The following is a 24,319-nucleotide window of genomic DNA, read 5'->3' on the forward strand; positions in this document are numbered from 1 at the left end:
AACGTTAATGTGAGCGGACGACATGCAAGCAGCGCGTAAAGCAATGAGGCAAACAAGCAATAATAAAAAAATAAACAAAAAAAGAAAAAAAATAAGAAAAAATTAAAAAAAATTAAAAATAAATTTAAAAAAAAATAATAAAAAGCAACCCAAACAAAAACAAAGAATGCAGAAAATAAAGAAAATTATTGTAAATAATTGCGTCAGAATTTATGGCTACGCCTTTTTATAGCTACCAAGGCTGCAGGGCCTGAAAATATGTGAGACATATTACATATACAAGTATAAAAATATAAATCAGTATGCCTGCGCCTGTGTGTCTCGTGACCAATCGAACGTAGAAATTACTACAGCATACACTCATTAACGCCGTCAAGCCGCATAGGCGCGCACTTGCCGCTGCGTTGTCTCCAATTCTTCAGGCGCCGCTTCGCTACCTACTTCCTCCGCGCTTTGTCTCGTTGCAACGTTAGCGTCATCGTCATTTTCATTTTCATACGCATTTCCTGTTGCATCGCCTTCACCAATCGCCTGCTCATTTGTCGTCGCTGCGCCTGCACGTTCGCCACGCATCGCTGCGTCCGCCTCACGATGATCCACGGGCAGTTTATCGAGCGCATCGAGTATATATTTCATTGTGCGTCCAGCGCGTGGCAACATTGCATCCAGCCAGCTGCTGCGTCGTCCATGCTTGCCACCGCTCTCACCGTCACTGTCATCATCGATGAAGTCATCGTCGCCACCGCTCAGCGATCGTGCGCCACCCAAGTAGTCGGTGTAGTCATAATCGGACACCAATGGATTTACTTTCGAGTAGTAAATGGCGGCGAAAGTTGAGTAAATAATCAGCAATGCGGTGCCAGTCTGCAAATGAAGACACAGGGTAGAAAAAAAGATAATATTGAAATGAAAATGTGTGTCGAATTGAAATAGAGAAAACTTAAACTACATGTGATGGTCTTATTTTGTGGTACTTATATGGTATACAAGATATATATATCTATACTAATAGATATGTATTCCATGCAAAATTGATTGACATTTAATTTTGATCGCTTGATCAACATATGATAAGATTTATTGTACTATATGATATATAAGGTGTAACGGATTCTTTAATAGGGACGCTGCAAAAGCAGACCGATAGGCGACAACAAACGATGTCATATTTTTTTCACTCTTTTGACTTTTGCTCTTCAGTAAGGTTTGTCATTTCATCATGGAATCCAACAAAGAGTAGAAATTATTAAAATTTACTATCGAAATTCGAAATCAGTGGCCTCAACTTAAAGAGCGCTACGCCCAATTTATCTTCGTCATAATCGTCCTGTCTGATCAACAATTGAGTCACCATTGCATCTCGAAAAAATGCCGGTTTGGTGCAGTTTATGGGCCGGCGGCGTCATTGTGCTTAGTACTTCTTCCGTGATGATCAAGACCGGCATGTTATTGTGATTGGGAATGCTACCGCTCAATGATAACCGAATGTTTTTGGCCCGAATTGGATGCTATATACTTAGAAAATATAGTCCCACAGGATGGCGCTACAAGCCACACAGCGAATGCCACAATAGATTTATTGAAAACCAAGTTTGGTGAATGTGTTAGAAATAACCCAATCAATTGGCCGTCTCCGTCGTGCGATTTGACGATTTGACGTCTTTAGACTGTTTCCATTGGGGCTACGTGAAGTCTATGATCTGTGCCAACAAGACAGTGGTGATTGATGAACTTCGTATGAATATCAAACATGAACTTACTTTTATATTCTTTTGTCAGTATTCTTTAAGGCATGTTACTGTATGACAACAAAGCTGCCGTTCAAATTTCAGGCTGTACATTCAAATAAAGGGTGTTTTTTTAGACATGAGGTTTTCAAGAATAAATAAAGATGCATATGATTTAATCTTATGGCCAAGAATTCAGTATTTTTATATCGGACAAGTGACTGTCGCGGTTGGTTCGATTAAATTCCAGCCGAGTGGCCCAAATTTCGACCAATTTTTACAGCAATTGAGGCCGTATGTCAGCAATAACACGCGGAGTATTCTTTTCGAAGGCGTCAATTGTCTTGAGACTTTTTGAATAGACAAGCAACTTCACAAAAAAAGAAATTTTTTCAGAAAATCTGAATCGGTGACCCGTTAACCCAACGTGCATCGCGCTTCATGATCGTGCAGCTTCAACGCTTGCACGAGTGCGATTTTGCAAACCCAAGATCCTTATGCGAAATCCTCATTCAGGTATATGAGCACAGCTTCAATTCTCGCTTGCGATGCCGGTTGGACTCATTCGGGTCTTTTTCGATACTCTGCTTCACAGCAGACCAGAGTAGAGGGTCTTCAGATAGTCTCTCATAAGACAGTACTATCATACATGCAGATCCTAGACGGTTAATGTCAAAATTTCAGTTCCTGTTCGTGCCTCAAACTTTAGAAAAATTAAAAATACGGTTCGCCAGAAAATAGACTACCATGACGGATAACATTACAAAAGTACCGGATCTCGTCCTTTTCAGACCACTTATTAAACATATGGAATAAAACAGCCGCCATCTCAAAGAAACGCGTAGACCATATTTTGCATGAAATTTTAGGCTTGAAAACGCTTTCGACTCGGTAGATGCTCCACTAGTTCACTCTGAACAAAAATCACAGACCAGTGTGTAACGCTCTTTAACCCCAAACAGAAGATGCGTCATTTAGCGACCTGCGACTATATGCGGTCCACAGATACACACCAGAGATCAAGACGAAACAATAACTTCACTTCTCCTTCGTAGAACAAAAACCCTGACCTAATGACCGAAAATGCAATACCCATGGTTGCTGTGTTTAATAGGATGTGATCTTTATCGAGCATCTGGGAAAAGAAAAGAGCCTCAAGACTGTTTTATAACAATCCTTCCAGACCGCACCGGAGATCTAGCTCCAAAAAAGGCAAAGAGTTACCATATATTAACCAGAAATATGATGCCACAACTTTTCTGAGATGCATAAGATGTGATCTATATCCACCATCAAAGAAAAGCAAAAGATCGCTGAATTTTACTCTAACAAACCTGACGGCATAGAATTTGGAAAAGTGATGCCAACCGTGATTCGTAAGCTATGATCTACATCGACTTCCTGGAGAATTTTGAGAAATTTGTCGAGCTAGGCTACAAACTTCTCCTACATTTATATCAAAACCTACAGACCTTTAGAAAATAAAAGTTGCAAACGGTTTAAGGAAGTTGGAGCTGGGCTAAGTATAAAAAACTAAAAGCAGAATATGTTGATCATATTTTTGGTCAGACCACCCACGAAGTACTTAAAATCAGCATTTTTTTTAATGACGAACTGATGAAGGCATTTTAGAGCTCCTAAAAGACAATGCCAATTTTTCTATACGTTTCCAGTAAAAATTAAAAAAAAAAAATTAATCAGAGTAACAGAAGAGCTAATAAAGTTTTTATATTACAACTTTATATTTAGTTACTTTAAAAAAAATCTGAAATATTTTCTTTAATATTCGTAAGCTAATTCCTTCAAGACCCGCATGGCAACTCAAGTAAATACGAATTTCTTTTATAAAATATATGAATGCTCGCAAAAAAGAAAGCACCAAAATTTCAGAATATCGACAATTTTTTTCGAAGAAATTCAACAAATTTTACGAACACAGCGAAATGAACTTGCTGCTCAACTGCTGAAAATGACACTTCAATTATAAATTCGCTCGCATGAGCATGTGCGAGTGTTAATATATTGCTGTTCTGACTGTTTATATGTGTTGTTGTATGACATGTGTGTTGCTGTAGACAGAAAATACAACTGTATCAAATATGAAAATACGCTCATAATTCAACGTAGCAGAAGTATGTCAAACTACCGCTCGACCGCAAAATTTTAATTTGTTAAACGCCGTAATGTATGCTACGCGTTTTCCGTTACGCATTATTTTTATACCCTGAATGGGGTGTATTAAGTTTGCCAAGAAGTTTGTAAATGTTTTCTAAAACGGCGCTACAATCTACTAATAAATTGTTCATATCGGACCATTATAGCATATACTAGCTGTCATACAAACTGTCCGACCCAATTCAAGTTCTTGTATGACAAAGTTGTCTATTTTCGAAATTATCTATACAAAATTTGGCACAGATTGGTACTCAAATCATTGCAACAATACCCGAGAATATTTTTTAGATCAGACCACTATAGCATATAGCTGTCATACAAACTGACCAATCCAATTCAAGTTCTTATATGGGAAAGTGGTTTATTTTCGAAATTATCTTTACGATATTTGGCACAGCTTATTATCCAAGGCATTGCCACAATACCCGAAAATGTTTTTTAGATCAGACCACTATAGCATATAGCTGTCATACAAACTGACCAATCCAATTCAAGTTCTTATATGGGAAAGTGGTTTATTTTCGAAATTATCTTTACGATATTTGGCACAGCTTATTATCCAAGGCATTGCCACAATACCCGAAAATATTTTTCAGATCAGACCACTATTGCATATAGCTGTCATACAAACTGACCAATCCAATTCAAGTTCCTATATGGGAAAGTGGTTTATTTTTGAAATTATCTTTACAAAATTTGGCACAGATTATCAAACAAGGGATCGCTACAATATCCAAACATATTTTTCAGATCGGGCCAATATAGCATATAGCTGCCATACAAACCAAAATGTCAAAATCAATATATAGATATTTTATATCCTTTAATGTCATAAGAAATTCACATGTGCAGGGTATCATGGCTTCGTTGCAGCCAAAGTTAATGTTTTTACTGTTTTTTTTTTTTGCTACTCACTGCTTTTCGCAAACGCACTGATGCACTCAGCTGCGAAAAATTTTGCATGGCTGCCAATTAAATGACTGACCTTACCTCACCTGTGCAGCAGCAAAAAAAAGAAGGGAAACGATGAAAAATTACAAAAATAAAACAACAACAACCACAAAATGAAATCCGAGCAGAAGAAACACCGTTGAGTAATGATAATTATAACCGCAGGAGAATATCAAGTGAAGAGGAACAATAAAAATGAAGCAAACAAGCACACACATACATACACACATGAACAAGTAAAAACTCTTGGCTGCTACACAGAAAATGCGGCAATGAAATCTACAGAGAAATACCGTTGAAAATTATACGAAAGACATTAATTAAAAGTGGGCATTGAAGAAAGCACGGCGCGCGGTGGCGTAAAGTGCGCGCAGCTGCAAGTTGCACTCAAATTAAGTGGTGCAGCTCATATGGCAAGCGCTGATGCTGAAATCTCTTGCGGGTCAAGTCCAGCTGTCAAAAGCACAGAAATACCACACGGCGTTATTCGGTTTACTTGTTTTTCATCTAGATTTTTCTGCGAAAGTTTACCGCTTTGTGCCGATGCGCGGGCAAAAAAATGGCGTTAATTTCACAAATAGCGAAAAATCTTTAGCCAAAAAGCCTAAACGCGCTTTTTGCACGGACTTTAAATGCAAAATGGTGCACACAGACACACTCACGTGCAAATACACACTAACACTCGCACACTCACGTGCAAATGTGCGCTTCATTCAGCGGCGCTGCGTTGATGGCGCTTTTGTGTTGCGCGCTTTCAGGCGCCCACATGGAAAAACTCGTTAAATGAATGGTGATTAACTTACGGGTGCGCGTTACAGCAAATGCGCAGAAAAACTGAACGCAAACACAACTATATATTTATGAATACACTTCGACATATGCTTTTAAGCACTGCATTTGTATATGTATACAGTGGAGTCGCGTAAAGTTGAACCTTTTAAGAACAGAATGCAATAATTTTGTTTTGTAGTTGATCACTAAGTATTAGACAGCATAATTGTTTATTTTCATATATAATCTGGTGCATTTTAAAAGATGTTCTCATTGGAAAAGCCCATAACCATCATAAAAAATCGTTTTTTCAATAATTTTTCAGATACCTACTTTTTTTGGCACTCCCTTTATAACTTATTTTAAAAAGGAAACCGTTATGCGATAGAACAGCTTTCATTTGATACCCATTTTGTATAAGTTAATAAAAAAAAATAGGCAACCCTAATTTTTTTTTCTCATTTTTGTAAAAAAATCCACTAAGCCACCAAATATACCTATCTCGAGCATACAAATTCTACAAATTTGTTCTTTTTCCCACACATTCATTAAGATATACATATGTATGTATGTATGTACACATACGATATATCGGGTGTATATTAGACCGGATCGATTTTTTTCTGTAAATGCGGTAAATGGTATAAGGATCATTCTGATCATTTTTGCCCAAGAGATAATAAGTTATCAAAAACAAGTAAGGAAGGGCTAAATTCGGGTATCACCAAACATTTTATACTCTCGCATGATAAAGTGATAATCGAGATTTCATTATACGTCATTTACATATTTTTGAAGATAATTTCATTTAAATGTTGACCGCAGCTGCGTCTTAGGGTGGTCCATTCGGAAAGTCCAATTTTGGGCAACTTTTTCGAGCATTTCAGCCGGAATAGCCCGAATTTCTTCGGAAATGTTGTCTTCCAAAGCTGGAATAGTTGCTGGCTTATTTCTGTAGACTTTAGACTTGACGTAGCCCCACAAAAAATAGTCTAAAGGCGTTAAATCGCATGATCTTGGTGGCCAACTTACGGGTCCATTTCTTGAGATGAATTGTTCTCCGAAGTTTTCCCTCAAAATGGCCATAGAATCGCGAAATTGAAAAGTGTGTGCATGTAGCGCCATCTTGTTGAAACCACATGAGTCAACATTTAAATGAAATTATCTTCAAAAGTAAATGTCATGAACCAATCTAACGTTTCAAATAAAGAACCGATGAGATTTTGCAAATTTTATGCGTTTTTTTTTAAAAAAAGTTATCAAGCTCTTAAAAAATCACCCGATAGTATTAATAGTAGTACTAAACGATATAGTATAAATGTGTATATTAGATCGGATCGATTTTTTTCTATAAAATCGCGTATGCGGTAAATGTTTTAAGGATCATTCTGATCATTTTTGCCCAAGAGATAATAAGTTATCAAAAAAAATATGGCAACCCTACTTTTTTTTTATTTCTCATTCTTGTAAAAGAAATCCAGTGGTGACTCTCACTGTACGCAAATATACCTATTCTGATCATTTTTGCCTAAGAGAAATTGGGTCTGAAACCGACTTCGAACCACTTAAAACCTGTTTAATGTTTTTTAAATGGAAGATATACATATGTATGTAACACATAGTCTTTATTTTCACTGTTGTTATTATATACACTTTATAGAACAGCTGTGTAACATTACTAGCTCTTAGCTTTTTTATTGAAGGCATTATTCCGGTAAAGAATCGGTTGTATGGGATCTATATGTAGAGTCTTAATCTCAAAATTCATCTAAATACCAGTAATAATATCAATATCAATATCTATATCAATGCCAATATCAATGTCAATATCAATATCAGTATCAATATCAATAACAATGTCAATATCAATCTGAATAATCGGTAGTATTGGAGATATCTAATATATGTAGTTGTCCGATCTGGCCGATTTCGACAAGTGATTAATAAAATATTAAAATGCACCAATGTACTAAATTTCATTCCGATATCCCAGAAACTGCTAAAACAAATTTTATAATCCCGAAAAATTTAACTTCATCCAAAAACTTGCCGGCTAGAAACCGGTTTCAGAACTATAGTCTTGTGGGTAAAATTGTTCAGAATAATACATAGAACATTTTTCGCTGCCTGTAAATCGACCCGCTCTAATGGATGCATACATATATCTCAACCACGTCTGCGGTTAAATAAACAAATTTGGAAAAAAAACAAAAAACATTATGAATCCAACGATAGGTGTAGATAAATATTTATTTGCTGTCTATATAACTGAATATTCCACAAACTAAAAATAGGTGGCAACTCCACCAATTCTTTTTTGTTTTAAATATGCATATTTATTACAGTAAAAGCCACTAAAAATACTTAAAAAAATTATTTAAGCTGCACCAAAATAATATGGCAACCCTACTAAAAGAGCACTTTTTTCATTCTATTCATAATTTTTTGCAAATTTATATTTAAACTTACGGTAATTTAAAATATTAATTTTTTTTTTAATTTAATTTTATTAATTTTCAATTGCTGGCAACCCTATTAAAAAACATAATCAAATTATTTTTCTATCAAATTAACCTATATTTATAGTTAATATTAGACTTTACGCTATTAATTTACATTAAATGTACATCAAAAATATGTTGGCAACCCTAAAACAACATTTTTGTCATTTTAAATGTAGTGTAAGCTTAAGCAAGTCCCACTTTAATATAGTTCAGTATGCATCATAAGCTGGCATTTACACACACAACATAATCAACGCGCAGACACAACATAGTCATCATAAACGCAACACACACATATACAAATATGCAAAGACATTACACATACCCCACAAATATGCACACACAATTCGATACACATACCCCACTGTGGCTTAACGCTGTTGCGCGCCATAAAATATGCAACGAAATGGAAAATGGGCACATTGCAGCTGCCACGCCACGCACTTATAGCCGGCAAACTCTTTATTTTGACGGGAAAAACATATAGAGTTGCCAAAAAAATAAAAAAAGAAGGAAAAGTGTTAACTTTGGCTGCACCAAAATTAGAATAACCTTCGTAGGCTAAGGTAATTGTTTATCTTGAGTTTAAGCAGTTAGTTCTAGCTAGAGAAAAAAAATTTCGATGGAAGGACTTTATTCAGATCGGTCAGTGTGTATGACAGCTTTATGCTATAGTAGTCTGCTCAGAACAGGTTTATCAAGAGATTATAACGCTGGCTTGGATAATAATCTGCGATGAATTTCGTGAAGAAACCTCATCACAGAAAAAAGGTTTCCATACAAGGACCAGACTATGAACGGTCAGCTTGTATGGCAGCTATACGCTATAGTTCTCCGAACTGAACAATATGTAAGAATATCACAGTGGGATGCTAAATAATATCCATGCAAAATTTTGTGAAGATATCTTCTCAATTGAAAACATTGGTTCTGAAAGATGTGCAACTTCTTGAAGCGAAAAGCACGTTCAGAAAATTTCAGAGCAATATCTTGAAACTAACAATATCTTGGAACTAATTCGCGTATATACAGCTGGACAGAAGGGCAGACAGACGAACGTCTTTCAACCGTCTCAACTCATCACACTATAACATTTATATACTTGTATATATACTTTATAGGAGCTCCGACATTTGCTTCTGAATATTACAAACTTCTTGACAGACGTTATTTACCCTGTGTAGGGTATAAAACAGAACAGAAATAATGTGGATAAATAAAAAAAAATACGAAAACGCCTTATTTACACTAGTGTGTAGAGACTTTTATCTATTCGTGCATAAATAAGTATGTGTGTATGTGTGTGCATGTGGAAGTTTGCTCATAAGTTCGCGCTTGTTTAACGCCTTTAGTTGCAAGGTTTTACACGCTTAACGGCGTTGTTGTTTTGCGCGCCTTAAACCTCGCGGCAATTGCTTTACTCACTGCATGCAGCTATAAGTATGAGTGTATTTGTGTGTGCGTGTACGCGTGTTTGTCTCATAAGTGCATGCTCTGGCCGTATTTGTATGTCGCAGCTATTCATTTACATATTTTTTGATTCACATGTACCCCACTTCACATATACTCCGCTCTGCCCCTCTCTTATATCTCCTAGAGGTACTTTACTCATCCATTTCATTTCTCGCGGTGTTTTTGCGCCACAAATGCCTTCCCCTTAATGCAGTCTTCAGGCTTGTATGCCAATTTAGTTCATCCATTAGAATTTGCCACGCTCGTACATACGTACTTAATTATTTTATGCGAATAAAATGCAATGCGATGAAATGAAAGGAATGGGGAGCACAAAAACGCCAAAGCATACTTGCCACTTTTCATATTCACACTTAATTCGCTGGTACTTGTAATCAACAGCTTTCTTATATAATAAATACATGTATATGCATAGTTCTTGGTATATCTGTATACGTGCTTTCATTCAACAAATTAAATGCTCTCACTTTTCATTGACTTTGCTTTTGTAAATTTTGTTTTCTTTTGAATTATTTGCGGTTAGCTGTCGGCATTTACATTTGGTTTTCAAGTATTGCTTTCAAAGCGTAAATATTTGTATAAATATTTAACTAAAATAAACATGTACGTTTTAACAAAAATTTGAATTTATGTCTTTATCTCTTTTAATATTTTATATTTCGAAAAGCTTTTATAAAATTTATGGAGGAATTCATTTTCAAACGGTTTTATACACTTGCAAGTCAGAAAAATCGCAGTTTTTGCAAGTTTTCTTTGACGATCAAGAAAAGGTTAAAGCAATTACCCGTCTGAAGAACAACAAAGCGGCGGTGACCGATCAATTGCCGGCCGAGCTATTCCAATGCGGCGGAGAAGAACTGATAAGGAGCATGCATCAGCTTCTTTGTAAAATATGGTCGGACGAAAGCATGCCCAACGATTGGAATTTAAGTGTGCTCTGCCCAATTCACAAAAAGGAAAGCCCACAATCTGCGCCCGCTACCGTGGGATAAGACTCCTCAACATCGCATGTAAGATTCTATCGAGCGAGCTGTGTGAAGATCAGGAAAATCGATAATTGACCAGACATTCACCATATGCTAAATCACGGAAAGGGTCCGTGAAAGAAAGATCGACATACACCACTTCTTCGTCGATTTCAAAGCTGTGAAAAGCACGAAAAGGAGCTGCCTCTATGCCGCTATGTCTGAATTTGGTATCCCCGCAAAACTAATACTGATGTGTAAATTGATGTAGAGCAATACCAAAAGCTTCGTCAGTATAAGAAAGGACCCCTCCGAGCCGTTCGATACCAAAGGTTTCAGAAAATGCGACTCTCTATTATGCAACTTTTTCAATCTACTCTTGGAGAAAACAATTCGACCGTAGAGCTGAATAGAGACTGTATAAACTAGATAAGGAGGCAAGACGAAATATCTCCTGTCATAAAACAAACATTCGTCGCACTCGCCACTAGGCTCCCACGTCACTGTTGACAGGCATAACTTTGGGAACGTAAATAATTTCGTCTATTTTGGAACCAGCATCAACACCAACACCAACGTCAGCCTCGAAATCCAACGCAAACCCTTTCCAACAGGTGCTAGTAGTTCAGAGTAGTTCATTACCAATCCAAGTATAATACTTTCCTTTGGTCAGACATAAACCCTAACATAAGCTTAGAATACTTATTATACTCTGTGGCGAGTGAGTAAATAAAATGTAAAACTGTTTAAACTAATCTTTGAACCATCATATTTAAATTTAAATTCTTTAATTGATACCAAATTTATCAACCATGAAAATGACAACCCGTTAAAAAACTCAGACTGCAGCTCGTCAATTTAGTTATGTGCCACATAATAATTTCCGGTTTGTTTGTCAACAGCGTTTGACAATAAAGCGCAGCCAGACCGGTGAACCATGACAGGTAAGTGGGCTTGCAGGAAATGTACCACAGCACACAAATTTTTTTATGTATTTATAAGTACATCTGTACGTATTATAAATAACGGAGTATTTGTTTTGCCATGCAGTTATATGTGGCAATATTACATGTTGCCATACGTCAGCCGCGAGCTATGTTGGTGACAGCAGCAGCAGTAAGGCATGCTGAAGAGAAGAAAGAAAGCATACAACTCTTGGCAAACTGACAAAGCCAAACACAGGTTTACAACAACAGTCAACAGTTTTTGGTCTGTCAGTACCAAAAAAAGTTCCATAATATAGCAGCACAACACATACATATGGCAACACTGTGCATTCGCGTGTCACATTTAAGTAAGACAAATTATTTTTACGCCACTCATTTGGTGGAGCGCATAATTTGTGACCAGCCGAGTCCGCGGATTCTTCGTAATGCACAATCGCAGTCACCAATACTCGTACACGTTGCATATGCATACATATGTGTATATATCACGTGTGTGATATATTTTTATATGATTTGGAGTGCATATGTCGGTCGCAGCTACCTTTTATGTCAAACTTTTGAATGATTTCTCGACTGCTGTCACGTGTCGTCCGCTTTTTTCGCACCTGCCAACCCAGTTTTGAGTGAGTGTGTCTTGTCAACGGACTTTTGCGCCAACTGTAGACGTTGTCTTACTGAGTTTTTAGCGTATAATCTAGATGGATGATGTGTGAGGGAAACGTGGATTACAAGTGAAACGCATGAAATGAGTTTATGAAGAAAGATGTGGACATGTGTTCTTTAACATTCGTATAAAACATACAAACGAGCATTAAACATCGTGGCCTGAGAAGTCGGAGCAACCCTTGTGTAGACTGCTCAATGAACAGTTATGCTCTACTTCCCCGAAATAAATGTGGATTGTAAGTGGAACCTAACCTGGCATATGTGGAACGTAAGAAAATATTAATACGAATGTCTGTAATTAACTTTAAGCGTTCATATTCAAAACAAATGGCATGTGGACTGTAAGTGGAACGTATTTCTTAATTCAAACACACATTTTTTAGAAAAACTTTAAAGAAATTTTTGGTTGATAATGACCTGATGGGGTGTGGAATACATGTAGACATTTATGGATTGCATAGAAAATTATCTTGGCTGGTGAAAAGAAGGTTATATCCGTAGAAACCTATGAAGACTGATCATCAGCAGATATTATCTACAACTCTGAAATAAAAATGGATTGTGTGTGGAGTCTAAACTAACAAAGTGGAATGCAAAAAATATTAAATTTGACTCGTATACTACTTTTTATGTTAGTTTTCCAAAACAAATGGCAAATGAAATGTATATGGAATGTATTTCTTAAATCAAATATATATTTGTTAGAAATACTTTAAAGAAATTTGTAGGAATTTTGTGGACTGTATAGAAAACTCTTTTGGCTGGTGAAAAGAGGCATATGTCCGTAGAAACCTATGAAGACTACTCACTTAGCAGTTATTCTCTACTTCCATGAAATAAATGTGGATTGTAAGCGGAACCTAACCTGACAAATGTGGAATGACAAAAAATTTTGGCTGGCATAATACCAACATTTTTCTCTTTCAGAAAAGTAATATCTGAAAGAGACAACATGTGGAATGTATGTAGAAGGTACTATTTTAAATAAAATTTCTAAAGAAAGTCAAAATCATATTTCTTAGGAATAAATTAATAAAATTTGTGTTTATAGCAAACTGACGGGTTATGGAATGTATTTGGAACTATTGTGTACTGGAGAAATTGTAGAATGTATCTGAAATAATTTCCAAAAAGAATCGGAAAACAGTATCATGATATAGAACATCAAAAGATGAATAATTAAATGTATATGGGACGTATTTCTTAAAAATAAAATAAAATTGAAAGCCGAGAAAAATATTGGTTAAGGAGAAATAGTTTAAATATGACATTTTTTTCGCAATATATGTGTAATCAGTAATATCACAACAGCTTAACGGAGCATGAGATGAATGGGGAACAATTTTGGATTATATGTGAAGAGTTTTTGAATAGTGGGCTAACCTGACATCTGTTAGCCAAGTGGCAATAAGATTCCAACGACTTCGGATTCACTGTGTGTACTAAGAGCCTGAATAATAAAATTAATAAAAAAATTTATTAGCGTTCGCTTCACTCAGAGATTTGTAAGATCAACTCAATTTTATTTTATGCCGAGCAAAGCTTGGACTCACCAAGAGTTGGAACACAAGTAAAATTTTGTTACCAATGGGCGACTGGTCGAAAGTGGGAGTAGGATGAATTCCTAAACAGGAAAATTCCTCAGATTACGGAGCAGTCATTATAAAGAAACCCGGCGACCATGTCATTATTAGTCAAGGGTTTAAATACGAAGATGAACTGGGGGAGCTTCTTTTCATACGAAGAGCGGTAACTTGTTCACAGTAACGAAAACAGAAGTATATGGAGATCTCAGAAAAATGTTGATAACCATCGGAGACTGGTCGAAACAGAGAGTAGAGCGAATTCCTAACCAGGAAAATTCGTCAGCACAACAAAGCTATCATCATATAGAAAACTGGCAACCAAGCCAATATTAGTCAGGGGTTTCAATACAAAGATGGACTTGTAGAGCCTCTTTTCATACGAAGGGCGATTTCTTGTTCCCAGTAACGAAATCAGAAGTATAGAAAGGTCTCAGAAAAGGAGAGAAATTATATATTTAGATCAAGTTTGAAACTCTTTCTCAAAAAGCATACCAAATAATTTCCATAAGAAATGTACATACATATACTCTATTATCAAACAACCATTTAGTATATATAATTTTAGTTCCAGGAGTTTAAAAATAGCACCATTATTTAACAAGACAAATTCAATCATTATTTCGAACCACTCACCTGAAAAACAGCCCAGAATTTGTACGAGCCTTCGGTGATGACAAAATCATAGTAGCCCTTCAGCGGATCGCCTTTGATGTAACGACCTTCGCCCACATCAGTCGATTCCGTCACAGCGGTGTCAGTGCTTTGACGTTTCTCACGGTTACCCTGAGCATTTTGGCGCGCCATCGTATCACCCTTTGAGCCCGCGTTTCTATTGTTGCCACCATTGCTGCTGCTGTTGGCAACCGTCTCTTCCACTTCGCTGCTCGTCACAAACTCAGTTGAGGTCGTACTTTGCGCTGTTGTTGTTGTTTTTGTCGTCGTTTTAGGATTTTTAGTCGCTCTGTTGTTTGGCTTAACTCGTTTTGCCGCATTTGGGGCAGTTGCACCGGTCACCTCGCTGCTCTCCGCGCTGCTGCTGCTGTTATTCCTTTGTGTGTATTTATCGTTCGCGCCGATTTTGGGCGGCTTTTTCGAATTGATACGCGTTTGTTGTGCAATTTGCTGTTGACGACGTTTGGCTGCCTCTTGTTGTTGTTGCTCTTGCTGTTGTCGGTGTGTCGCGAGCGAATTCCAAGCGGCAGAAAACGCCTGGTAAATGTCCCACATGGTTTTGAGGCTTTTCAATGTGGATAACAGTGAATTCTCAGTGGGCGGGTTGTTGTTGTTGTTGTTGCTGCTAGTGGTTGGCCGATTGTGCGGGTCGGCCCCCTGGACCGCCTGCTGTTGCTGCTCTATTGTAGTGGTCTGTTGTGGGCGGTTTTGCGGTCTAGGTTGTAGTCGTTGGCGTTTTAATAGCTGTTGTTCATATTGTTGTTTTTGTGATGACGTTAGTGCACCAGGATACTCGTAATCCTCCATTGGGCCATCGGCATCGTAAGCAGCATAGGGATCGCTGTAATGTAAATGAGTTGAAAGCGTTTAAGTATGCAATTTAATAACTTTGGATTTTAATGAGCGATTTAATGGAGTTCGTAGATGTGGTAAAATAACAGTACTTAACCTAAAGAATCATTAAAACCTGATATGGAAATGTGTAGATGTTTATTTTAACTGAACTAGTTTTCAATATACGACGTAAGAAATCCAAAGTCTCAGCCCAAAACAATGTATGGCTGCCGCCATTCGAACTAATAGGTATTCGTTAAATGTTTTAATCTTTGAAAATATAAATTTTTGTTTGATCTCCACCTCCACAGTTAGGGGCTGAAATATGGGCTGTCCGAATATATTCTTTAATAGTTAAAGATCAATGTTATTTGACAATGGCTCAACGTTCTTGGTGGATGCTTTGAGTTGCGCTGTTTTTTTTTTATATTTCAAACAATATTTGGAATTCGAATAGGTGCGGCAATAGCACTTCAGTATAAGAGAAAAATACAGATGAAATATATAATTATCTCTCTTAGCACACCTAAAAACTTAGAAAAATATGTTAAAATATCGAACACGTAAAATGCAGTGTCTAACCTCGTTTTTTAATATTCTTTGCAGGATTAAGTTTATACGATTTAAGAAGTAAGAGTTCTATTTGTTTTACTTCAGCAAACTTTCTTCAGATCTCAACAGTCGAAGAAAATATCAAACTGCAGATTCAAAGCTGACTTTTTCGTTTGGATGATACATTAATACTAAATTACTATATATACCAAATACGATCTTTAAACTGAAGAATTATTGCTTATTATATAGGTTCTATAAGCCTGAATGGCCATCTAAAAACAACGGCATACATCGGCATATCTTTGTAATAGACTTACGGATTGGAAGTATTTCAAAATTATGCTCGACAAAATTTTTGATTTTAAAGTAAATGTAACAACTCAAGACATTTTAGCAGATGAAGTTCATACGTTTACGAAAAGAACTCCTTTACCGAAACAAAAAAATACTAAATATCCAAAAGACATTTTAGATCTCATAAAGAAAAAGAGAAAACTATGTAAAAAATGGCAAATCACGTGATTTCCTCAACATAAAATAAAATTAAACAAATTAACTAAGCTTCTCAGCACCATAAAAAAGTAATTTAAACATCAAAGCATTTATAATTATATTGAGATGTTAACGCCGAACCAAAATACAGATTATTCCCTTTGGAAAGCTCTAAACAATGTTAGGAAACAAATATTGTCAAATACACCCCCTTAGAAAGCCAAACGCAACCTGGGCCAAAAGCGACGAAAAAAAGTCGAAGGAAGGAGGTTTTTGTTTTTTTTAGAGAAACTAACTAAAGGGTTTAATTTTTTTGTGTTCCATGATACTTTTTGGCAGCTGGAAGAATCGCAAAACGTAGCTGAGATCAAGTCAGCAACAAATAAAGAAGTAAAATATATCACAAAACTAGATTTAGACCAAAAAAAGCTCCCGGCTTCAACTTGGTGATTTCTGATATTCTAAAAAATTGAACGCGAAAAGCATTAGCAAAGCTTATGGCACATCGATAATGTCATGGAAGGTATTTGAAACCATTTTGGAACTAAAGCCTGGGAAAAGCGCACTTGTGGTTTTGTCATATCTTCCAAACTCACTGTTGCCTATTTTGTCCAAGTTTTTTGAAGCTGTTATTATGAGAAGACTTCAGAACATAATTGAAGAAAAGGGTCTTATAAAATTCATCAACTTGGATTTAGATCTCAACATTCCACAATCGCTCAAGTTCATACAGAAACATACAAACAGAACAATCGGAATCAATTGTTTATATAGAAAACTTTTTTATTTTGGCTTGGCTTATTTTTCAAGGCAATATTGCAATATTCAAGGAAATCGATCGGGATCGGTTAACTATAGCAAGCAGCTGCCATACAAACTGCACGTTTGGAATAAAGTGCTTATATGCCAACTTTTCCATTTGTGTAGAGTATTATATCTTCAGTGCAAGTGAAGTTAATGTTTTTTTAAATGAATTTGTTATATTGACTTTTCAAGTGTTAAGTAACGCCCTACCCCTACTCGTTCATTGCAGGTCAACTAAAGTTGCTCATACGTACTGTTGTACTACACACTATAGGTGACTCTTCACCACTGCACTCATTTTGAGCAATTTTAAGGTGAAAGCAAAAATGCCAATCGAGTGTGTGCAAAGCCACTTTCAGTAACAGCACAACAACAACAACTACTTGTCAAACATCAAACCTCACTTGAGCGAAATTACATGCAACACAAATTTAATGAAAATTCTGTTTGTACTAAGCACAACAACACACGCTATGCACTTGAACCTTACGCACTCGCCACATTACTTATCGGCTCACAAATTTACGTTCACAGTTAATTTTGTTGCACAGCAATTTTTGATATTTCCGCTGCATTGCCATATTAGCTGCTGATATTCATGCTAATGTTGCAACATGGCGCACAAACGGCATCGCAAATATTTGCACCACCACTAGCAGCCATCATTAACCGCACCGTTACTCGGGTGATGAGATGACGTGCACACACACGCCTCGCGCATAGAAGTATAATTTAAAAAGCTGCTGTGTGGTAAGCACATTGGCAAAGCGTGCGGCAAACGAGCATCAGTCACGCGTAACGCTTGCACCAATCAATGTGGCGCACACAAGGCCACACACGCATATACACACACACATAAAACAGAGAAATGCACACATGACTACCGCTTGATGGTTGCAAGTTCAGAGAGCGCACGCAAAAATCGACAACTAAATCAGCGTTGCCGCAACCACTGCTGCCGCTGTGCCACTAAAACACACACTCATATTTACAATGGCAACAACAACAACTACCCACCCACACAGTTGCACGCTTCAATGCACTCATTCACTCACTTTGCTGCTTTCGCAAAGCTGGAATTTTTCGCTATAATTTTGCTGCTGTTGTTGCCGCCAGCATCATTATGTTGCAGCAGCGTGCATTCCCTAAGCACCGTGTGGCACATAGTTTGCCAATGCGCATATGTGCATATGTGCATGTGTCTCTACCAAGCGCACAACTAATTTTGCTGGTATCGCGAGCGACAGCTTCAGCCATCGTTGTTGCAACGTCGCCGCGTTGCAAACTTGCAACTTCAAGTATAATGATAATTTTACGCTGAATTTGACAGGGAATTTCATGCATGCCACACTGTCAGTTACGCGCACAACTAACTACTTGCTTTGAGTGGAACTTCGAGCGTGTGAGCGGCATTAGTTGCGCGTTTGTTAAGGTGGCGCCGCAGCAGTTTCGCTGATTTCACGAAGCTTTAATCAAACTTGCGAAGAAGTTTCTATAATATCAAAAGTGCAAATATAACGAAAATGAAGTTTCTTAAATGGTTTTATAAGCGCCGAAGTGAGTTGAAGCAATTCTTGCCACTAATAAAAAGTTGAAATTGGCATATAAAGAAGAGCGATGGCAACGCTGAGGGAAGATTTCTTTGGATCTCCGCTACCTTAAAATTCATAACTAACTAACTAAAATACTTTTAAAATTTCATTTTCGGTCTAATACCAAATAGGTGGCATCACTTCAAAAATTTTGTATGGCAATTCGGTCAACATTAGAAACTATTTAATTTCTTTTGATGCTTATGAGATGCATACTCAACCAGTAATGTGGTACTAGTCTCGTTTAAAAACTTAATATACCTTGAGTGTAGCCACCCTACACAATAATACTGCAATGGTTAATTCATTAATTAATGAAGCCATCTCTTTCATTTTCTTTTTTCAAATAACCAAAATATAATAAAATTTTAATTTTCGCTCTAATGTCAAATAGGTGGCATCACTGCTAATATTTTTAATGGGAATTCAGTCAATATTAGAAACTATTTAATTTCTTTTGATGCTTATGAGATGCATACTCACTTTTACTCACTTGTACTGTGTTACTAAAATAACATAAAAATTCAATATGGCAACACCATAAACAAATACTGCAATAGTTGAATCCTGATTTAATAAAACTATTTAACTAGGATATATTTAAAATTTAGTTTTCGTTCTAATACCAAATAGGTGGCATCACTGCAAAAGATTTTGTTGGAATTCAGTAAACATATGAAACTATAAAATCTCGATTAATGTTTATGAGATGCATGAATAGTCACTTGTAGTGTGTTAATAATCTCATATAAAGATTCGATATATGTACCTTCTGTGTGGCAACCTTATAAATATTGCAATGATTGATTCATAATTTAATGAAGACTTCTGTTTTGTGTTCCTTTTTGAAATAACTAAAATATGTTTAAAATTAAATTTTCGATCTAATACCAAATAAGTGGCAACACTGCAAAAAAATTTATTTTAATTCAGTAAACATTAAAATCAATTTATTCGCTATTAATGTTCATAAATTGCATGCTCATTTATATTGTTTTACAAATCTTAAAAAAAATTCATTAATATATACCTTGTATATGGCAACCCTGTTCAAAATATTGTCATGGCAAATGGCGAAGCCGTCTACTAAATGTTCATTTTCGATTTTCTAGATGGTACAATATTTATATAAATTTTTTTGTTTTTTATATGTATTTGCAATATATGGCAACTCTGTTCATAAATATAAATACATACATATATTGACATATATTTTTTATGAAATTTCATTCTCAGATGTTTCGAATTTTCATATACAATTTTATAAAATTTTACTACCAATTCTAAATAGTTGGTAACCCTACTTCGGTCATAGCAGACTCAAATTTTTGCAATATTTTTAAAAATGTTTTATATAAATACTTGTTTAATTTTAAAAGTGATTTTATGAGAAGCTGTGAAAAAATGTTATCAATAAATGACCGTTGGCAACACTGAAAGTCGACATTTTTAAGTGAAAGCTTTTACTGATGTTTTTAGTTTTATTTTTCTTATTATAAATTCCTTATATTAAAAAAAAATGCCACGAAATTATTTGATGCGAAAATCTGAAAAAATTTTAATCAATAAATGACCGTTGGCAACAGTAAAAATCAAAATTTCTGCAGTTAAACTTTTACTAATGTTTTTAATTTTATTCAACTACTAAAATTTGTGAATTTTTCCAATATTAAATTCCGTATATGTATTAAGGAAATTTGCCGCGAAACTTGTAGTATTAAGATTAAGGTGGCAACCTTATTTGTTAATATTTCAAGTATTTTTTAGCGATTTAATTTTATACTGTTGCAACAATGTTGCTAAGGAGAGTATTATAGTTTTGTTCACATAACGGTTGTTTGTAAGTCCTAAAACTAAAAAAACTAAAAGAGTCAGATATAGGGTTATATAAATTGATCAGGGTGACGAGTAGAGTCGAAATCCGGATGTCTGTCTGTCCGTCCGTCCGTCTGTCCGTCCGTCCGTCCGTGCAAGCTGTAACTTGAGTAAAAATTGAGATATCATGATGAAACTTGGTACAAAACGTATTAACCTTGGCTCCATAAGAAGGTTAAGTTCGAAGATGGGCAAAATCGGCCCACTGCCACGCCCACAAAATGGCGGAAACCGAAAACCTATAAAGTGTCATAACTAAGCCATAATTAAAGATATTAAAGTGAAATTTGGCACAAAGGATCGCATTAGGGAGAGGCATATTTGGACGTAATTTTTTGGAAAAGTGGGCGTGGCCCCGCCCCCTACTAAGTTTTTTGTACATATCTCGGAAACTACTATAGCTATGTCAACCAAACTCTATGGAGTCATTTCCTTCAGGCGTTTCCATATACAGTTAAAAAATGGAAGAAATCGGATAATAACCACGCCCACCTCCCATACAAAGGTTATGTTGAAAATCACTAAAAGTGCGTTAACCGACTAACAAAAAACGTCAGAAACACTAAATTTTACGGAAAAAATTTCAGAAGACCAAGCTGCACCCTAGTGCAAATTTTTCTAAAATTCGAAAATGCATTGGCTTCTCGCCCAGATTTAGTGGACCAAAACCATATCTCATGAATTACTAGACCGGATTTTACCGCAGACATTTAAAAATTAAGCGCATCCACATTTTTACAAATTACATTTAATAGTTCTTTTATAACTGAGTGGCAACTTTTTCAAATTAAAAATTAGATATTCTTCTTCTTAAAGACTTCTAAGTACTTAAACTTTCGCCAAAATGTTTCGGCACGTCTTTTTACCATAAGCAAATTAATCTCATGGGCTTGCAACCGTCATATCAAAGCCCCACACCCCTTTTGGCATAAAATGTATCTTGCTTAGGATTTAAAATTTCAGCACTGCCTCCATTGCTCATACTTTTATGCACCCCATATCAGCTAAACAACGTCACCCTTTAAAATCTAAATGCATATACATAAGTTAATGATGCGAAGTTAATTTCAACGAGCGCCACTGCGTATGAGTGATGTATTGTATGTAGCGACTACCATATGTACGAGTGGTATGTACTCTCAGCTGTGGCGCACGCTTATTATTATTGTTTTCTCGTTAGCCCACGCGGTTATGCGGCACATTAAAAACGTATTTACGCGGTTATACATATATTACAGCTACATATACATCGATACATATGTACATATGTATACATATTACACCTACATACATACATAAATTGTACTCTGCAAATGTGTGCTAACAAGTAGTTATTTATTAAATTTGCGTTATGTTGCGGAAAACAGGAAATGTGGGTGCACAAAACAGTGTAGCAAAGAATTAAATACAAAAGTAAAGATGATAAAAAGCCTTAAACGCACACAAGTCAACCTTGGCGACAGTTATATGGCCTCATGTAAATATGAAGTCGTATATACATACATAAATATTGTTATATAATTTTAAAGAAGCGGCTGAAATGTTTACGGAAAATTTTAAAAAAGTTGCTGACACAAGTAATTGCATTAACTGCCTTTACTTATATGTACATATGTATGTAGTATGTATATACACATTAAGGTGAGCCAAAAACTGCAATAACTTTACGAATTTGTGGGTAAAAATATAAAATAAGACAACAATATCATTGCCTTTACATTTTTTCACTTTTCTAAGTTTTTATATGTATAATTTTTAATTTAAAAAAATTTCCCTCCGGTATATTTTTTGGGAAATTTAAATTTCTACAAATATCCCTTTCAGTTATGGTATTTAATTTTTTATTATTGAAAATTATTAAAATAAAATTTCCCTTGAGGCATGTTTTTTGGGAAATTTTACAAATATTGATTTTCAATATGGTAAAATTAATCAAACTTTCTTAATTAAAAAAAAATTTCCCCTGAGGTATATTTTTGGGACATTTTTTTGCTTGCTTTTGGGCTCACCCTATTACATGTGTATATACATATACATACATACATACATATGTACATATATAAATGTATGGTTGTAAAATCTACAAAAAAAATCGGTTGTCATGCAAGCGTTGGCATACATTACCAACATGGCTAATTAGCCGAAATGAATTAACGCACACACACATATGCATACAAATGTACACAGTTATAGGCGTTTTAAAAGCGCAACAATGCGAAAGCATATCAATTTTCCAGCAGCGCGCAGCCCAAAGTAAGTTTAAAAATAAGATTATGAAAAACATTTAATTACTTATTTAAAAAAGGCCACTTGAACGCCTTCAATGCGTGCGCTGAAAACTTCTTCATTTACGAAAATTTCCAAGTAAAACAAAGAAGCGAAAAGTAGCAACAACAATAATGCTCTTTTTACTCCACTCACTCATATTTACTTATACGAGTATGAGCGAAGTGAGCTTGAGCTTTGAGTAGCATAAATTTGTGAGCTGACATCTCTTGCATACCGTCAGGCGCTGTTGTCGACAAAAACTTGCTGTTTTTGTTTCGCTGCTTCAACGCCTTAATACCGAGCTTTTTAATGTTGTTAAATATGCATGCATAAATATCTACAGACCCTCATATATATACATATATATACCAACATTCAAATATACATACAAACATGCATACACATACATACATATGTACACGCGCATTAATATTTCGGTTTTATTTATACCGTCGACAAGCGGATTTTCATGCCTTTTTTTGGCAGTCAAAACTCGAGTTTGCTTTCGCTTTGTGTTTGTTCTTTGGATATACTTTATTTCTTTCGCAAACATTTTTCTTCTTCTTGCGCGTGTGTTCTTTGCCTTTTTTGTTAAGTTTAATTGGCATTTCTCCTTAACTCGCTAACACTGTTTTCCAATTTTTATTATGTGGCTCTTTCTTTTGCAGATCTTAATTAAAAACACGTTAAAATTTATTGGTTTAAAATTATGCTGAGCAAACGATGTGCTGTTTTTAATAACGGAATAAAGTAGAGTTTGAGAATAATGAGTATTTGAATTTTATATAGGTAATAAGTTCAAATTTGCGTAAAAATATAAAAATAATAATTAATTATCGGACTATTTTTTAATAACAAATTTGGAACAAAATTAAATTAATTGTTTAATATAATACACTTGTATATAAAAAATTAAAACTAAATGGCAACCCCAACACACAGTATATCGTTGTTAAAGCTAATTCTTATACATATTTTGAAAGTAGAAATAATAATTAAACATCGGTCTGATTCTTCTTATTAAAAAAAATTATAACTAAGTGGCAAACCTTACCAGAGTAAGTCGTTCTTAAAACTGCTTCTTTTCATTTAACAACAAAATTTGAATAATTTTTTTAATATAATTTACTTTTACATAAAAAAATTAAAACCAAGTGGCAACACCATCACATAGTATGTTGTTGTTAAAGCTTTTTCTTATATTTTTAAAACAAACCTGAAATTATTTTTCAATATCATTCAATTTTGCACACAAAAATTAGAACAGAGTGGCAATCCTAAAAAATTTAATTTTTTAATATAATGCACTTTTGTTTCAAAAATAAAATAAAGTTGCAACTCTAGCTCATAGTATGCCGTTATAAAAGGTGTTTCCTATATTTTTAAAACTGATTTCTATTTATTTTGTAATAAAGCTCACTTTTATATAAAGAAAATATAATAAAGTGGCAACACCAACGCA

The 24,319-nt window shown here is 35.3% G+C and overlaps 1 protein-coding gene across 1 annotated transcript in view; it reads right to left on the reverse strand.

Moving 5' to 3' along the window:
• Positions 1–372: 372 nt before the first annotated feature.
• LOC120768665 overlaps positions 373–24,319 on the reverse strand; it is a 74,416-nt gene continuing 50,469 nt past the window's right edge. The window contains exons 2-3 of the mRNA XM_040095443.1: positions 14,399–15,278; positions 373–864 (exon numbers count right to left, since the gene is read on the reverse strand). Of these exons, the coding sequence (XP_039951377.1) occupies positions 373–864; positions 14,399–15,278 (1,372 nt within the window). The remainder of the gene's footprint in view (positions 865–14,398; positions 15,279–24,319) is intronic.

The sequence above is a fragment of the Bactrocera tryoni genome, chromosome 2 (assembly GCF_016617805.1).
Source record: "Bactrocera tryoni isolate S06 chromosome 2, CSIRO_BtryS06_freeze2, whole genome shotgun sequence".
Taxonomy (NCBI): domain Eukaryota; kingdom Metazoa; phylum Arthropoda; class Insecta; order Diptera; family Tephritidae; genus Bactrocera; species Bactrocera tryoni.